Source organism: Harpia harpyja, chromosome 20, assembly GCF_026419915.1.
Source record: "Harpia harpyja isolate bHarHar1 chromosome 20, bHarHar1 primary haplotype, whole genome shotgun sequence".
Classification (NCBI taxonomy): domain Eukaryota; kingdom Metazoa; phylum Chordata; class Aves; order Accipitriformes; family Accipitridae; genus Harpia; species Harpia harpyja.
The window spans coordinates 13,633,895-13,653,323 of record NC_068959.1 but is presented as its reverse complement, the minus strand read 5'-3'; the positions used below and the strand labels follow the sequence as shown (position 1 = coordinate 13,653,323).

The window sequence follows — 19,429 nt, the reverse complement described above, 5'->3', positions numbered from 1 at the left end:
CATTGTATTTCAGCTTGTCAGAAAGAGTGCTATAACATTAACAAACAAACAAACAAAAAACCCCAAGCAATGTTATCTTAAAGAAAACAAGGGTTTTTAGCAAGATTTCAGGTTATGCACAGCCAACACTTTTGAGCTTTTAAAGGAATTGCTATTATACTGGAATCAGTTTTCTCTAATGCCCACTCTTTTTTAACCTTAGGCCATTAGGTCTGAAGTTATCTGTGCTTAAAATACGGAATCTTTTCCTTGTATTTCACAGCTGAAATGAGTGCAGAGAAGAGAATGAAAAGAATAAAAGAAAAAACACAGAAGCATCTGAATTACTATGCCCGTGATGGCCTACGAACTCTGTGCATAGCTAAGAAGGTAGGAGGGCATTAGCCTAATATTGTTTACAGCTTTACTCTGCACATGTCAATAGATTTATTAGAAAAGTGCAATGGTTATAAGTCTTTCTGCTTCAGAGAACAAGCCAGATACAGCCCATCTTCTTGTCCCTCTATTTGATTGCTCTGCAGTCTTTTTTTCCTCTTTTTCCTCAGTGTGAGCAGATGATGGATTTTTGGTCAGCCTCAAAAACATTCATTTTCTTTTTCTCTCATGGTAACGCTGGCTGACCCTCTCTACAGTGATTCTAAGCAAGAAATAAAAAGTCCGCAGAGGAGCCAACCTTTTTCTGTTTTGCTTTGCATTCAGCTTTCAAAAATCTTGCCCTCAGCCTGGGTTAGTACATCTTAGCCCGATACTTTAATACAGAAGTTGTCTATGTGCAACAAATAGGTCATATTCAAGCTCTGGAGAAATGTAGAGCAACCTTCAGAAACTGTGTGTTCCAGTTCAGTGTCCCAGCTAAGGGCTGTGTGATCAAGAGTTTCTCTAGGTCATGTTTTTAAGTCTCAGCTGTAGGCCATTTAGACAAACAGGAAGGCAGGTCTATTTTTCTCATTACTACTAGTTCTTGCAGTCTTCTTTTAGAAAAGTTTGTGTCATTTTAAAGACAGCACAGTACCACAGTACTTTACCAGCCTGGATAGGAGTTAAGTCTCTCTGATCCAGAATGTTGGCATTCTTCTCTTATTTAAATTTAAAATGAGCTCTGTTTAAATTGTGTTATGCAGGTCTTGAATGAAGATGACTTTCAAAAATGGGCCAATTTTCGTCGGGAGGCAGAAGCTGCAATTGACAACAGAGATGAGCTGTTAATGGAGACAGCGCAGCATCTGGAGACCAAACTCACCTTGCTGGGTAGCTAAAAATAAGAATCGTCATTGCGTGAAGTATCACTTGCTCTCCTGTGATATTCTTGGCAATCACACAGACAACAGCTTATACTTACTTATGTCAGAAAGTCTTCCTCTGAGGTTTGGAAATCTCAGGGCTAGGGTATACAGTCCAATGACAGTGTCTAAACAAGTTCTTGTTCATTTTGAGCAGCAGTAACTTTGAAAAAGTGTACTGAAATTATCACGTGGCAGGAGCAAAGAACATGTACACCAGCTGTTACTGTGGCTCAGCTGACACAGTAGATAACGAAGTTCCCATAATTCAATCATGTGTCTGTGTCCTTAGATAAACCTATAAAATACTATAAATTAACTTCAGTTTGAGCACAAATTCCAAGGGAATTTTGGTAATTAAACTGTATTCTAAAAAATGGTAACTTAAAACACATAGGCATTTTTGCTAGTGAATTGCTGCTGTTGTTGCATTGTCACGTTTGCTTTCTGCACTTTGTAAAAGGATATTTCGTGTTAAAACTTACATTCATTGGCACTTGTGCATCATCCATCACTGTCGTATCTAACAACGCTATTCTGTTAAATTATGGAGCACTTCAGTGCTTTCTTTTCTTTTTTGTTTCCAAACATTTTGCTCTTTTGGACTTTGATTTTCAGAGTTGTCTCAGTCTCACGTTTCTGTGAATACAATCTGTGCCCATACTTCATTATCCTGAATTTCTGTGATTGCAAGCTATTAGCATTATGACTTCTTATAATCTCTGCAGTGATTTAAAAAATTAGAGTAATAACAGTAAATGGCATAAGCAGAACCACATAAGAGGTAATGTAGATCTTGTCAGAATCTGTTACCTTTGCCAGCTCTTAAGGCTCTGTGTGCTTTCATACTTTATTTCACAAAAAAAGTGTTCTTTTAGCTTAAATCCATCTTTAATATATCACAGTTACAGCATCTTCAAACTGACCTCTAGTGGAAGAGATAAGAAGAGAAGTATTAGAACATTCAGATGGTAATTTACCATCAGGATGAGCGTTGGCATCTGCTTCTAAGTTTGTGCATTTTCAAAAAGAAAACTTACTGTACCTTTTCTTCTCCTTTTGAAGGGTGAAGCCCCTAACTTGACAATAGGGATAACATTCATTTAAATAGTGAAAGTTCATCTTTTCTGGTTGCTTTGATGGGACTTAATGCAGTATTTTAAAAATGCATATGGTGTAGTTCCTCTGCCAGTACACTGTCATTTTGGATTATTAAGAATTGTTCTAGCATTGTCATTTTGAATTATTAAGAATTGTTATGGCGTTGTTCTAGCAACGAGTAAAATGAAGAGCCAGAACTTGATTGCTGACACATTCAGATCTTAATCCAAATGCAGATCTTGTGCCTCTGTGCTTATTTGCTGGAGAATACCTTGGCTCAGCTCTTGACAGGTTCAGGATCACGACTGGAAGCCAAAGACCTTTTCTTAGAAAAGAAAATAGCAACATGATTTCCAAATGAAAGAAAAACTAGTTCACTACTTCTTTTCCTGTTTGCCCAGGAGCAACAGGGATTGAAGATCGGCTGCAAGATGGAGTGCCTGACACTATTGCGGCTCTTCGAGAAGCTGGGATAAAAATCTGGGTGTTGACAGGAGACAAACAAGAAACAGCAGTTAACATTGCATATTCCTGTAAACTCCTGAACCAGAGAGACACTGTCTTCACCATTAACACTGAAAATAAGGTGAGTACAGAGAGACGCACAGAATCTGCTGTCTTTCCCTTTCTTTGTGTCTTGCAGCTTGGCACTGTTTTGCTTTAGGCTGCATTCAACACAAAACAGCCAACCAAAAACCCACATAGCAGCATTAGGCCAGAAACTCTTTAGACCACACGTAACTGTGAATTGAAACACAAGACAGTTATGTAGAGTTTTATTCAATTAAAATACACTGATTTTTCCAAATGAATATACTCTTTAAAAAATTACCTGAATAGTGAGCTTTAGAAAGAAGGTAATATGCAGTTTAAGTGCTTCATTCCTTAATAATATTGATATCTGGCTTTTTACCTTGCAATGCAAATTTCAGTTACAATGATATTTTAACCCTAGGTCATATCTGTAGGAAGACATTTAGAAAGTACTGTATGAGTCAGTCTGGGAAAAGTATGCAGGTGGAGCTTTAATTAAATTTAGAACTTTCTAGTCACATGTTCCCTAATAGGATTAGGCTTAATCAGAAATTTATTAGTGAACAATTTAACCCAGTAACTTTTTGTGCAAGCACCATTTCACCTTCTTGGAAACCTAAATATGGTTCTTGTGGGCCAGGTAAAACCACAGTCACTTTCTTGACATTCCATGTGGCACACGTAACTGTTGACGTGCACAGATATTCCCCAAATTTCCATGGGCAATAAGAAGGTCAGGCAGTAGGCAAAGCAAACGTACTCCAAAATGGGGATAATCATTTCAAGGGTGCATCTGTCAGCTCCTGTGACTCACTAAAATACAGTGAACAGTCTGTGGTGCGATCTATGGCTATTCCTGAAACTGTCTGAACGGAAGATAGAAAATAGAGTCCTAACTTTCGAAGAGGGTAAATGCCATTAAGGCTGGTGAAAGTAAAAGTCTTTAGAAAAGCAACCTTGGCTTTTGCAGGTTGTGAAGCAACATAAGTAGGGTACCAGGAAAACCATGCCTTGCTTTTGGAAAGCAGAATGGCCACCACTGTGCACAGCCTAGCGTCTCATCCCTCCGGGCATCCTGGTGGGACAGATGGCTTTGTGAGATGGATGTAAGGGAGAGGGAGTTCAGGCGTTATAGATAAACCAGACCTGTTTGCTAAGGAGAGGTCAGCCCTGATCATCACTAAAGCCCAAAAGCAGGGTCCAAAATGCCAGCTGCGATGCCCTTTTTTATGTTCTTGTTCATGACCTCTTACTTCCTATATAGCCCTGGATGCCCCTGAGATGCCCCAGGCAGCAGCCGCTGCCCTTTTCCCTGTGTGCTGCTCTGTTCTTTTTATGCAGCGTACACTTGTGGCCCATACTCAGCAGTAACAGGAGTTACCATGAGACGAGCCTTTCTGTGGGTGGACAGGAGGTTGAGGAGGGAAGGCAGGGCTTCTTTCTGCAACTGGGCAAGTCACTGGTCTTGGTTGCCTCAGTTTTTCTCCCCACAAACGGGGGTTACCTATACGAGCTTGCCTTTCTCTATAAAGCTATTGTGAGGATTAATAAATATAGTTAAAATACTGTTTTACTTGTGATAGACAATTGTATAGAGCAGTTAGATGGCCTACTTTCTAACTGCTTTTGTCTGCAGTTAGTAGCTCTCCAAACAAGAATAAAATCCTATGCAAATGTCTCTCTCTTTTAATGTCACGGAAATAGGGAAACACGCAAAGACGATATGGAATTTGGCATGGAATACATTCCTTGCTTCAATGTGTAATTTCATTTGGTACGCGTATCTGCTTTAATGGAAGGCAGAATGAGTATATTGAGGATGGAAATTAGAAGATGGTTTCTGTCAGAGAAGTGATGCTGCAGGCGGGACCACCCTGGCTCCAGGAAACACAGGCGTGTGCACTCACCCATAGCACCCTACATGGCCCTCGATCCAGGCTCAGATGCAAGCTGCATCTATATGGGTGCTTGTGTAAATACCCATGGTTCAGTGGGCACTGGAGTTGCTCCATAATAAGATTTAGTTCCCTCCCTTTCAAAATGAAGCTGAGGACGCTGGTTCTGAAAGAGTCTCCCAATGGCAGCAGTGGGGGAAAACAAATAATACATACGAAGCGTTTAACCCGTTAATTTTGCCAAAGTTAACCCCTGAACTGGCTTTAGTGGGAAGGGACTGTCTTCACCCCCTGAGCCCAGCAGCTTATTCAAACACTAAAAATTAAATATCTTCCAGGAAGAAGCAACACAAGGAGGTAGTTTGGGGGATTCATCTAAAAATGTAAGCCAAGGCAAACCAGGAATTTCCACTACAATTTTTGGGTGTTCACAGAAAGACGATGCTTCTTCAGTATTTTTTAGAGGTTTTAAGTGTGCAGGCTAGATGCAGCTTTTTATTAGATGTCAGAGGCACATTTGATTCCAGAACCTCCCACTTAAGTGTAATTTAAATCTTGCAAACATCCTACACATGTACCTTATGCAACATAAAGTGAAAATAACGTTTTAGAACTGAATCATCACTCAATAAAGCTGACAGAAAAGGTAGAAAAGGGAGTGATTAGCTCCTCAGGTATTCAGCGCCATGCCACAGAAGGAGGACTTTTAGTACTAACAGGCAGCAAAATAACATTTAGATCATTCTGGGTTTTCTCTGATAGTGGTGTCCCAATTTAGGAGATCTGTATGAGAGAGGTAAAAGTGCTCCCCTTAAATCTATCTGTATTTGATACTAAGTCAGTTCCAGTTGTTTGCATCAAAAGGGGGACTTTGGTCCAAAATGAGGCAGTTTTGCTAAGAGGGAAAGACTTAGTTTGTGTTTGATGCACAGTGCTGGGCAATATGAAGCTTTATTTCTGTCCCTAACTGTGGCCTAGAAAAGGCCAAACTGTCAAAGTTACTGGGTAATTTTGAAAATCTGAACCTCTTGTTTCTCTACCACAGTTTATTTCTGAGGGAAGCAAATGCTGCAATATCTCACATCATTTGTACCAGAATGATATATTTTAAATCTCCTTTAGAAAAAAAGGAATTTTTTTTTAATTTCTGAACTCTCAGCATTGCAAATACAAATATGTCCTCCTGATGTGAAGAGTATTTTCTTTTTTTTTTAAATAATTCCTTACTACAGTTAACTAGCTGATAAGATGTGTGGTGTTTTCACTGAAGGGTTTGATGATGTCATTGAAATAATCTCCTATCTGATGAATCGGTGCATTTCTCAGTCAGTTTTCCCTAATGTTTATCTGATGGACTTAATACCACTGGCACGATTATACAAACATACGCTTTGTAAGGTGCTGTGCTGTAAAGGGAGATGGAGATAACTATTTCTAGAACCGCTTCTGTTTTCTCACAGGAAACTTGTGAATCTCTCTTGAATTTAACCTTGGAAGAGGTGAGGAAGAATTATGAGGTTGAAAAACCATGGAGGAGATTTTTTGGCATTATCCCAACATCTTTCTCAGCCTCTGAGGCCCCCAGCCCTGAGTTCGGACTGGTGATTGATGGACAGACGCTGAACGTCATCTTCCAGGGGGGCCTGGAGGAGAAGTTCCTGGCGCTGACGAAGCACTGCCGCTCAGTGCTGTGCTGCCGTTCCACCCCTCTTCAGAAGAGTATGGTGGTCAAGCTCGTCCGGAGGCAGCTTAAAGTGATGACCCTGTCGATAGGTACTTCCATTCTGACTCTCACAGGAGAAAGGGGGAAACACGTTCCTTATGAGTTATGGAAATGTATGGAATATGTTGTATGAGCCATCTCTTGTGCCTCAGATAGATACAGTGGGAAAATAGCATTGAATAGTCTTTCCTGAACAAAAACCATGTGAAAGTCCTTCTTCAGCTTTCACTGAGCAAATGTGGCCCCCTTTTAAACAAGATGAAGGCACTCCAAATTCAGAATCTCCCAGTGGTCCCTTTCATGCACATCAGTACAAACGTATGTACACATTCCCTCCAGAATGCCCTTGCTTTGGGCGTAGAAAGCAGTCAATAGTTGTCACTCTTTTGTCTTCTCATAAAGCCCTTTTCCTGTCAGATTTTCCCAACTGGTGAAAACAGAGTTATCCCGAGAGTGGTATTAAGGGCTGACTCATTTGCTTTTTACCTCCAAATAATGTGAAATATTTTCAGTTTCCTGTTCCACTTTTGATAAGTGATCCCACTAAAATCCTTGCAGAATTGATTTTTATGACTTAAAACTAAAAAATACCCCTCTGCAGACCAGAGAGAAAAGGAAGAGTCTGATGTATTTTAAAATTTCTTGCTTTGCCTTAGAGTTCAAAATACAAGCTTTCAGCCTTCCGCTTCATTTATTTTGCTTTACCAGCTAACCTAATTCACAGTCTCCACATTGCAGGCAACAACCATGGCTGTTCTTTCCATGGAAATTTTGTTATGTATTTAATATATTGCTGCAAGTTGAAATGAGCACAATAACTCCTGAAATTGGCTTGTTACATTGTCAACTGCAATCAAATTTATCATATAATTTGGAGAATTCAGTGAAGTAGGGTGCTGCAAAGCATGATGCTGAGCATATGGAGTTCACCGAGCAGAAACATACAAAACAATGCAGGTGTAGATGGTGTCGGGGTGTCCATGCCACCACCCAGCCGGTCCCAATGTCTAGCCTAGCCCTGGTGGATCTAGGTCTCCTGGGAAGGAGAATGTTCCAACCATGATCAGAGCCCAGAGGTCGTAATTGCTTGATGCTGAGAATCAGTTGCCCTAATTAAGTTGCATGGTTGTACAGAATAGCCTTTGTTTGTCAGCATAGCTAGGGGTTTTTTCTTGTTCTGATGTAGGCATTTTGTATTAAGCACCCTTTCTTGCACCTTTTTTGTTCCCTCCTGTGTTCCCATTCTAGGTGACGGTGCAAATGATGTAAGTATGATTCAAGCAGCCGATGTTGGAATTGGAATATCTGGCCAAGAAGGCATGCAGGTATCCCTTCCATTTATTTCCTTTCCTCTTTTGTCACGTGGTCTCTTGCTGCTTAATAAGTTTCATAGCAGCCCTGTACTCTTGAGTGTCATCTTAAAAATGCAAGTTGGCATCATTACTGTTGTAAATTAATATGCAGTTTGTAATTATGGGTCCAGCCAAAAAAGAGTGTTTTGAGCCAACAATTAGCATGCATGGACAAACGTGCGCTTGCTCACAAGCCTGGAAAATTAGCAGATGCCTGTCCAGTGTTAGGTTAGCATCTGGTTTCTGAATCATCTCTGCTTTAGCATTTCCATGTTTGGTTGATTCTCTTTCAGTGTTTTCTGCCCCAAATTCTTTCTCACACATCCTCCTCCCTCATTCTAAGATGGAGAGTTCTGCAGAGATAGAAAGTTCCAACTATTTTCTCAAGGGGTTTTTTTTTTCTACCATATTCAACAGTAGGAAATCATTTCAATGTCCATGTTCAAATTTCATCGTGTTGGGTGGGAAAAAGATATATTGTAAATTAACGTCTATTCTTTTTACCAAAGGCTGTGATGGCCAGTGACTTTGCAATATCCCGATTCAAGCATCTCAAAAAACTCCTTCTTGTCCATGGACATTGGTGTTATGCTCGCCTGGCAAAGATGGTGATTTACTTTTTCTACAAAAATGTGGTAAGATTATTAAAATTCTGGAAGTTTTCATCCCAGCAAGGGTCAAGGCCAGGGATGGGGGGTTTTTTGCTTTGTTTTTGGTTTTTGCAGGTTATACTTTTGTCGTGGTTTAACCCCAGCCGGCAACTAAGCACCACACAGCTGCTCACTCACTCCCCTTCCACCCAGTGGGATAGGGGAGAGAATTGGGGGAAAAAGTAAAACTTGTGGGTTGAGATAAAGACAGTTTAATAGGACAGAAAGGAAGCAAATAAAAATGGTAATAATAACAATAAAATGACAATAATAATAATAAAAGAATTGGAATATACAAAACAAGAGATGCACAATGCAATTTCTCACCACTCACTGACCAGTGCCCAGTTAGTTTCCGAGCAGTGATCCACCCCCCCAGCCCTCTCCCCCCAGTTTATATACTGGGCGTGACATCATATGGCATGGAACACCCCTTTGGCCAGTTTGGGTCAGCTGTCCTGGCTGTCCCCTCCCAACTTCTTGTGCCCCTCCAGCCTTCTTGCTGGCTGGGCATGAGAAGCTGAAGGAAAAATCCTTGACTTAGTCTTAAACACTACTTAGCAACAACTGAAAACATCAGTGTGTTATCAACATTCTTCTCATACTAAATCCAAGACATAACACTATACCAGCTACTAGGAAGAAAATTAACTCTATCCCAGCTGAAACCAGAACAACTCTCTTACTTTTTATGAAGCTACAGTTCCTGTTTCTTCACTTTGCAAGTTTATAGCATGCTACCTCCTTCTTAGTAATGTGCTGCATAAAGCATTGAGGAAAATATGGGTTCTAAATATTTTGAAATAGCATGATTCCAGAGGGGAAAAGGACTTAAGGCTAGTAACTTTTATATGGTAGTTCAAGAAACTTTATTAATAATACCCGTGGCCTCAAAATAAAATTTGCATAAGGAAGAGCAGATTATTAGTGCTAGAATATAGAAGATGATTCTGTAGTAAGAATTGGTTGCCTGTGAAATTTCTGGATTTTTGCATTTAATTTGATAGGAACCACTTGCAAGTAATGATGCAGTCATATCTGGCATTTTTATTAAAAATTTAATGTATATGCAAATGAGCTGTTCATTGAAGAATAATGTGAAGTGGAAAAACCTGATAGTAATACAGTTTCTACAAGACTGCAAACAAGTCCATTTGACATGAAATACACTCTCAGCGTGAAAGACTATTTACTTAGAATTCAAAGCATCTGTTGGTTGGGGTTTTTTTAATAATTTCGAATAAGGATTAATTCTTATCACTGTTAAAATTTGTAGTGGAAATGGAAACTTCTTTTTTCTTGATTGGGCATCCTTTTAGAGCTCAAAGGATATTTATTTGCAATGCGTAATAGCTCTCCAGACTGGGATGCTGCTGTTCTATTATCTCCCCAGTACCATTAGGGAGCAGGAGGCCTTTGATTCCACAGGGACAACCAGTTTGTAAAAGGATTTTAAAATCTGGTGCTCAGAGCTGTGAACAGTTTACTTAATTATTCTCTGCTATTTTCTTAAAGAAACCTAATGGCTTTTAAAAAGCTGTATCACAGTGGCTTGGTGTGAAGTAGACCCTTAAGATATACTTCTTTACAGAATAAAGTGCAGAGCTGTCTACTGAAGGGTACCTTTAACCAAAATAACGTATTCTTGGGAGACTCTGTTAATAACCAATGTACTACATAAACCTCTTAGGTGAAACTATGAGAGACATAGACCATCTATGGGTTGCAAACTAAAGGGTCCAGATCAGCTGTAATGGTAGGGAACAGCATGGGGAAAGGAAAAGGATGTACAGAAGAGGCCACAGGAAAGGTGCCGCTTCACGACTTCCACAACCCAAAGAGAAATGAAATTGCATCAGCATGAATGGTGTGCTTCTGTGCGTGTAGGGAGCCACGGTTCGGCTCGTAACAGTATGTTGTGTTTGTATTTGCTTCTCTACAGAGCTACGTCAACCTGCTCTTCTGGTACCAGTTCTTCTGTGGGTTCTCAGGCAGCACAATGATAGATTACTGGCAGATGATTTTTTTCAATCTTTTCTTCACCTCGATGCCCCCTCTTCTCTTCGGAATCTTGGATAGAGATGTTTCTGCAGAAACACTTCTAGGTTTGCCCGAGTTGTACAAGAATGGACAAAATTCAGAGGTATGTCTTGATTGCTGAAATAACTGCTTGATAAGCCAAAGGACCACAGGTTTTTGGTTTTGTGAGGAGGGAAGGAAGAGAAGAGTTTAGACTTACTTGGAACCAAATAACCCATTTATGGTTTCTAGTTTACTGATGTCCACTAAAAGAAGGTATAATTGTAGCTGTCAGAAGAACTGGTAAGGAACATATGAATGAAGTTGCTTCCTGGAAATGAGGCTGGGTGCTTGGTCATAGTTGGAAGATGTAACTGGGAAGATTTATTCTGCCATTAAATACATGAAGCCAGTCTGGCACCAGCATGCTGCATTATAATAGGTAAAGTGATGTGCTAGTGAATCAGCCCTGTATTTGGTGTTTCTGATCTGAAGAAGAGATGATGGAGCAAATATGTGTGTGTCCGTGTATATACGTACACACCAAAATATATAGACAATTTCGCAGTGAAGACATAGGGAGAAATAAATAAAACAGGGTGAGAAATGTAACAAATGAGGGTAAAATAGTTTAGCTGGTCCCTGATTAAACTCTGCTCAGATTTGGTGCTTTGAACAGTCTCAACGTACTGAAGAAGAAAAGCTTGTTAAAAAGATTACAGCAAAAAGTGACAAGAAAACGCAAATCCTTAAATCAATAAACAACCCGACATTTTTTTTCTATTCTCAGGTTCAGAAATATACCTATTAATGCATAAAGGATTTTGTCACAGTTTGGTGTCTAGGCTGTTCCAGGCATGAACTGTTTCATTTGTTTACTGCTTTTTCTTTAAATAGTATTGCTAACCATCAGAAAATATGCATGAAATACATTATGTTTTCACATCAGTTTGCCTGTCAGGTTTAGAGAACCAGTCTGATCTCTGTATGTTTGCGAGGAGCACACATATACAGACATACATACCTGGTTTTGCATATACATAAAGTACAGTAGCACTTATTCCCAAATTGCCTTAACATTTTTAATAGGAAATTATGAAAATGTTAATGAGCAAAATTTGAAGCAGCCTTAGTTTTAAATCACAAAATTGCAGGGTACTTAGGAATTCTTCTCTCTCCTCCTTTTTCTCCTAATACCTACTTTCATTATCCTGGACTGTGATTTTTAGCACTGAGGAACTGGTGGTTCATATCGTGTTTAATGATATTTTGAAAAACCTAGGCAAGGGAATACAGGATTTGAGGATTCTCTGTAGGACTTTCCATACCTTTTCTTAGGGGCTCTTGGACCTCACATATATGCAAAATATATGTTCTTTACCACTTTGAAGAAGTCATTGTTGTTGCTTTGGCATTTTGTCTGCATTGAAACAACAGTTGCCCAGCCTTCTGTCACTCCAATAATGCATCCCACTCCATGGGAGCTGTGGCCCCACGGGTTGCTAGATAAGTTTAAATATGACAAGTAGTCAAATTAAAATGGGACAAAATAGATGTTTCAGTGGAAGGAACCTTAAAAGAAAGGATTTTTGACCAATTCTATAGCTCTAGGAAGAGCTTTCTTTGAAAGAGAATTCGAGGAATGGGGTCCTTTGGAGAGGGATGGGGCATTCATGACTTTCAGCTTTTAAGACCCTTAGTTGACTGGCTAATCTTCCTAAGGTCTGTCTTTAGTTAACACAGAAAAAATGCCAGCTCAGAGATAAGCCTGTGGTCTAAATCAGCTGCTCAGGAGCCATTTACTCATGAAGGGAGACCAGTTAGCTATAATCAGTAGTCTGAATGGAAGAATAACAGACAGCAGTTATGTCTGCAGGACAGACTAGAGATGTGAGTCCAATCATAATGACTGTTATCTATAAACTCCTGCAGATATACAAGCTGTCAACTTTTATTATTACAATGTTGGATGCCTTCTACCAAAGCCTCATTTGCTTCTTTGTTCCCTATTTGGTAAGTACCAGGTTCATTAATATTCTCATTCTCCTATCCCCCTTAAAAAACAGAAAAATTCACTTCTGAATAGTCAGGGCTCATCACAGTCTATCTGCCTCTTTTCTAGACATACAAGGACTCTAACACAGATGTGTTTTCCTTTGGAAACCCCATCAATACCATCTCCCTCCTCACCATTCTCTTGCACCAGGCTCTAGAAATGAAAACATGGGTATGTATTTGACCTGTCCTGTTGCCGTGACTTTTTTTCTTTTATGAACATAGCATACTGTATAGACATGGCATTGTCTTTCAGAGTCATTTACCTGAATTCTGGGTCACAAAAAGTAACAGATGCACTGAGATTTCACAATGTGCCAGAATTGATTATTACCCTCAGGGTAATACCTTCATGTGCATAGTGACAGAATTTGCTTCTACTGTGCCTTTGGACAGGACAGTACACAATTTTTACATACGTCAATATATGAGGACGTGTTTCTTAAAGAACTGTATTCACTGTCACTGTTGTTTTGTAAGATAATTTCTGGGTATTTCTCCTACTATACTTTTCAGTAGCAGGGACTATTGAATATGTTCTTTCCAATTTGTCTTTGTAACCTCCTGTCTTACACCCACAGTCAGGGTCTCACAAGCATCACTGTCATTTTGTGCAATTCTGCTTACAGACCCTGTTCCATTTGGTAACGATGATTGGCAGCGTGGTGTTTTACTTCGTCTTCTCTCTGATCTACAATGCCGCCTGCGTGGTCTGCAACCCTCCCACCAACCCCTACTGGGTTATGGAGAAACAGCTTTCAGACCCCACCTTCTATTTACTGTGTCTTATTACCCCAGTCATCGCACTCTTGCCAAGGTTTGAATGATGCACTGTTTTCCTCTCCATTTTCATTTTGTGGATTTGTAGGCATTTGAGTGAAATAACAATAGTGATGTGTACGGATATGTGATATGTCGGGCAAACGTGTTGCAGAGGGATAAGCGATCAGTGTGGAAGTCAGATGCCTGGGTTCAACTTTCCAGTTCATGAACCATTAATTTATTCAGTTATATAACCCTAGATAAGTCACTATATATCTACTGCTTTTGCTTTCCCATCAGGAAACCCTTTCTTTCTGGGGTGCTTCAAAGTTTACCAGTACAAATCTGCTACATGATTGTTCACTATCATAAACACAATGTTGTTGCGCTGATCAAGACTAGAAAGCAAGTCTTTGAAATATTCCTCTATGTTTTGAGAGTTACAAAATGTATTTTGCTTCTTAAGTACATGACAGCGCATTACTAAGCCAAATTTGAGAACATGTTTCCATATGAAATCATTTTCTGCATCCAGAATTTTAGTTTTACTCTGTGCAACAAATCAGGTATGTTAAAGATAGCTTTAACTGCAGCCAAATAATATTTGGAGAGGGATAATTCTTTTGATAGGTTGCTGAAAAAAACTAGGTTGAAAAACATAATGATTCTGCTCCCATTATGTATATGGTAACCTTACTACTTTTGGTGCTTGATACCTGAATCATTCTTTAAGCAGATATGCTTTGTCTGAGTTGCACCACTTATTTAAAATCTTTATTTGTGCTTGCACAATGGAAGAAATGGGTTGGTTTGACTATCTTGCTAGTCTCTCTCTCATCCTAATTGTCATGAAGTAGTGCAGCACACTGGTATTGCAAGAATCAGGAAAATATTTTTAGTATCTGATTTCGTAAGTGCTTTAAGGCATTAGAATCTGAGGTTTAACTTTGAAAAGAAACCTTTCAAGACTAGATAATATTTTTCTTCAAATTATTATTATTATTTCCCCATTTGAGTTGAGATGCTCTTGTGATTTCATGTTACATTATATAACTTCAGGTCAGGATAAACAACATATAGTTCAGTAAGGTCTCTTGTCTTCTAGGCAGGGCATCCTTTTCCAGTCTGTTTTGCTCCTGTGCGATTTTTGTCTTCCTATCAGCCCTCATTCACAGTGTCATTTCTGACCCTGAGCTTTCTACCGAGAGCTACATCAAACACGTGGTTAGAGAACTCGTATCTCCATCTTGGGAATTCAGCAAGGTTAAGATTGTTGCTGCCTCAGCAGGATACTGAGCTTTAAGATTTGTATCTTGATATCTTCAAAGTTGGAGAACTGCTGTTCTTTCATGTAGGTACCCCAGATTATTTTCTGCAGAGTCCTCAGTTCACAGAATATCCAGCCCCCAGTTTCTGCTACAACTTAGCTGTCAGCATATCACAGCAGTGGTGAAACCACCCTTTGTTAAAATGCCCTTAATTTTAAGTTTCAGTTGGTTCATCTTGCCATGCTGCCTGCTCCCTATCTCCTTCAGAAACCAGTTGGAGCCTTGAGATTCTGGTTTCTTTCTAAAAGGCTTTGTTAAAATCCTTGCTCTTCTTGCTTCTTCCTTTTGCTACTGCCTTCTGTGCTAGCTGCCACGTCTGAGACACTGCAGGTGCTCCGGGGGGCTTGTCTGTGCCCTGCCTGCGTGCAGCCTTTTCCTGGAGCGCTGTCTGGCAGGACTTTGCAGTGCATCCTCTGTGCACCTGCATCTCAAAACTGCCTCTGAGCTTTGTTTTGGGACACAGACTGCACAGCATTAGGTACTAAAACCCTTGAGTCTGAGAAGAAGCAAGGGATCGGAATTTCACATTCATTCATTGGCAAGGGAAGGCAGTGTGTCTCTTGCAGGATTTCAACATATGAACCAAATCTATTTCTCCAGCTGTGGAAGGCAGACTGCAGTCTGCCAGGAAGCCCTGCAGAAGCCCAAGAGGTAACTGAGTCTCGTACCCTGCAGGGCTGTGGGAAGGGCAGGAGCAAATTAAAGCACTTCACGGGATGGAAGACACAGTTCTCCTTCCCTTCTCTCTCATCCTGTCTGGTCCACCTGCAACTTGCACAGAAGATACAGAGGACAACGTGATCCACACCAGATCTACACATAAGGACCTGGGATCTCTGTAGTTGTGCTCTTAGCTGTCCAACTGTAACTAGCAACTGCACAGTTCCCAGACTTGAGATGCTATGGGATTGACCAGCCTGAGCACAAGCACAGCAAATATGTTTATCCACTCCTACTTGTGCAGATAGGCCTGGGAAATCCATTGCCTTAAAGGCCCTTTCTGTACTTAGTCTAGCTTGTTAGGCTTTTTAATCTTGTTATACTTATTTATGTATACATTTAGCAGCAGGATGTGAAGACGGCAGCTTTCTTAACGCAATTTCAAAGAATCCCTGTGTTTGTTTTAAAATGCATATTGAGGCCATCTATGTAAAGGTCAAATCCTATTAGAAAGATGCTTTGAAAGAGACTTTGGTTTTCAGACAAAACTGACAAGACACGAAGAGAGGAAGCGTGTTCTCTCACTGCACACAACATACAGTTATATAAGTTCTCTGTCCTGCAAAGGGCAGATAGGACACTTTTTTTTTTTTATTGCTTCCTGAGAAATCAACAAGCTGAGGTTTTTAAATTTCTGGGCTTATGTTATCTATCAAATTAATATCCCTTCTTTAGCCTGTTTTAACAGTATAAATATAATCTCAGTCTCCTCAAATACTGCATCTCTTGGTGAGCTTCTGTGTATCTTTCTTGCACTGTTCAACAGTCAAGTGGTTCTAGTATCATTTATTTAGTATTTATATGCATGTAGTTGACTCTATACAGGTCAAGATAAGTGTTACATGTTGCGTTAAGATCCAGGAGTCAACTTTAATCTACCAGCTATAAGGTGTCTACCAGATGCCTGCAGAGCACTGGAAAATTAGCAACTGGATTTGTGTTATGTGATGCAGATTATGGAAGGAACCCACTGGTAAAACAATCCATTCTCTTCCTCTTTCATCAGGTTCTTTATTTTTGCTCTACGAGGAACCTTTGGAGCATCTCTGATTCTGAAAGCACAGCAAATAGATAAACTTCCTAAAGGGCAACAGGATCGTGAAATCCAGAAATTGAGGTCAAGAAAACAAACTACTTCTGGTGCACCTGTAGCATCACCTACATCTCATGATGACCTTGACCAAAACATCAGCCACTTATGTGTGTCACCATTTTTACATCCAGTGGCAACAGCTGTGTCTCATGGGGACACAGAAAGTCAGGGACTTTCTGCCTCTGAAGTGAATCCTCTCAGGAAACAGACACCTGAAGAAGGCTACTATTTCTTTAATAAGTGGGCAGAGGAAGAACCTACTGCTACAGAGTCTTCAGCAGGACCTTTCTCTGGCCATTACCTCCTTGTACCCAGCAGGGTAACAACTCCTGGACAGGACGGTGGCAAACTGAGTAAAGATAATGCTAACAGTTTTAACCGGGGAAGCCATCGGCGGTCTGTGAGTGCAGTGACACTCTGAAGAAACATTCAGAAATGGGATCCACAGCCCATGTGGAGAAGGATACCATCGGGAAAATAAAAAGTCTATTTGTACTTAACTGTGATGCTCACTGCAAAAGGAGAGAGAGACGTGTGGAGTAGTGCAATAACATCTCTAATATGCATCTTTTCCTAAGTGCATATATAGTTTGGGTTTGTCATTACATGACTTCTTGATCTTCCTGGTTTTGTCTCATTAGGGGAATGTTACATAAGCATCACACAGTTGCTGAGAAATGTACAATTACTTTCTTTCATCGAGGAATATTTTTCTTTCACAGTAATAGGGAATAATTGTACTAGTGATGTTTCAATGTTATTATGCTATTGAGGTAATAGAAAGAGAATCCATTCTATATTAAGCCAAGTCTTAGAGCAACACATCCCACTCTAGCTTTTACTATAAAAGTTTTAAAAAGACCTTACTAACATAAAAATTACAGTTCTGCCTAGAAAAAATGTTACCTCCTGGTACTAAAGGTATTTGCAGAATAACAGCATCGGAAAGAGACTAAAGAATGTTCTGGTTTTTAATATATGGACTTTATACATATAACAATATCAGGTCTATAGTCTGCTTTCCCTGAACAGTAAGCTCAGTATTTTTATGCAGGCAGTGGTTTGACCTGATACTGTTAAGAAAAGAACAAATGAGTTTATGAAGTAGAAGAATGCAAATACTGAAGTACAAGAACTGACAGGATAACTCAGGGGTAAGTGGAGTCTACTTCTTCATATGTACAAAAGTAGACAGATATAACAAGTCAAATTCAAGAATTTATGTTCTAGAATTCTAAAGTTGTCCCTGCTTTTTCATCTAGAAGTTCAGTTTCTTCCTTCCATTCTCTATTATTATGTAGTGTTGCTGCATTCAATCAAGTCTAAATCATGTTCCTGCCCACAGTTTGTTACATCCAGTAGTTGATGGGGATCTCAATAATGGAGATTTTGACAAGCAATATATGAAGGTTACTAATCACCCTGCAGTAAGTACATGTTGTAGAATGACCAAAATATGCATAATACGTTCATCCTTTTCAGTATCTCAGGGCAACCAGATGCAGGGAAAAAAAAAATCATAAAACGTCACTATCATCACTACCTATTGCAATGCAATGAAAGGTACTTTGGTATTTCTTATAGAAATGTTAACTAGTAAGACCATTTCCCAAGTTTTTATTCACAATGTAGGGTGAAATCTTAACTATGTTTTAAATTCAAGCCCTCTGTACTTTTATGAATCTACCACTGGTTCTGATTTAAGTAGGTTTTTAGCCTTTTTTATACATGCTATGTTAATTTAGCTATTTACTACCTATCACAATGTGTGATCTGTTTAATAACCTGTTTAGCAAATACTAATTTAAATTCTGTGTGTTATAATAATTACTGTAACTAGAGTCTTCAAGATGTTATTTTAAAGCAACTCAGGCAAAATTGAGTAGCATATCTGCCACTGGGATTGCTGGTAGCCAGAGCAAGAGCACACATAGAACTGCAATCGTTAAAGTATTAATTGTCAGCTGTAAAACAATTCAGAAAGAGATTTTTTGCATGATGTACAAAATGAAGGGAATTAGGCATAGCTGAGATTATTGTTAATGGAGTGTGAGATTGCTCAAATGTTTGCTCACTAGCTGGGAATGGACCTTGGGTGACAAGACTTAAGATCAAGCCTTTACAATTCACAGCTGTGTTCTTACATTAAATGGTCCATTTCCTTTGAACTTAAAGAAGATGCTAATTTCTTATACATTTTATTACAAATTGTGAAATGTTTTTATAGTAATAAATGTAATATGGTCATGACTTGGTGTGTTGTTGAGAGGACAAAAGCAGAGGCAGAGGAGTGGATTTCCTATTGTCATCCATGAGTGACAAACTCCTGTTTTCTGAGGCCACTCCTCTAGCTAGTAGGCTGCGCTATAGGAATGCTTATCATAAAAACTAGGTAACAAATTTATCAGAATGTGCACGGCGACTGAGCATATATGGAAAAGGGCCAGACAGATTATGTTTAAGCAAATCTGGAAGACCTGTAGACGTTCCTGAATTCAAAGCCAAGAATTAATTTCACGTTTTCTCACCACAGCTTCTGCAAAACCATTCTACCATGTATTTTGCCCTGACAGCTGGGCCTAGGTTGAGAAATGGCATATAGTTAAGGGAGGGTCCTTTTAAGAAGGGGAATGAAGGAAGGATTGCTTATGATCTCCAGCAAAATAGTCCCTAAAAGCTCTATAGTGATGGAGTCCCTGCTGTGTCAGGGGATGAGAGAAGTGGAAGACAATCCCTCTCTAAGTAGCTTCTAGGCTGTAACCAAAAATAGTTACTTCAGTCAAAAGAAAGAAAGAATCCAAATTTGCATGGCTGCCTTAAATAATTCTACAGCTAGACCTGCAATCTGTTAATTCTGTTGTGTGCTAGATAATAAAAAAATGGTCCAATAGATGATTTACCTGGGCAGTTTGCAACA

The 19,429-nt window shown here is 39.5% G+C and overlaps 1 protein-coding gene across 1 annotated transcript in view; it reads left to right on the top strand.

Annotated features, from left to right (window-relative positions):
• ATP10B (ATPase phospholipid transporting 10B (putative)) overlaps positions 1–19,096 on the top strand; it is a 56,284-nt gene extending 37,188 nt beyond the window's left edge. The window contains exons 11-21 of the mRNA XM_052772159.1: positions 263–369; positions 1,122–1,248; positions 2,783–2,967; positions 6,271–6,583; positions 7,782–7,858; positions 8,395–8,520; positions 10,478–10,678; positions 12,487–12,567; positions 12,677–12,781; positions 13,239–13,426; positions 16,426–19,096. Of these exons, the coding sequence (XP_052628119.1) occupies positions 263–369; positions 1,122–1,248; positions 2,783–2,967; positions 6,271–6,583; positions 7,782–7,858; positions 8,395–8,520; positions 10,478–10,678; positions 12,487–12,567; positions 12,677–12,781; positions 13,239–13,426; positions 16,426–16,933 (2,018 nt within the window). The 3' untranslated portion in view covers positions 16,934–19,096. The remainder of the gene's footprint in view (positions 1–262; positions 370–1,121; positions 1,249–2,782; positions 2,968–6,270; positions 6,584–7,781; positions 7,859–8,394; positions 8,521–10,477; positions 10,679–12,486; positions 12,568–12,676; positions 12,782–13,238; positions 13,427–16,425) is intronic.
• Positions 19,097–19,429: the final 333 nt, after the last annotated feature.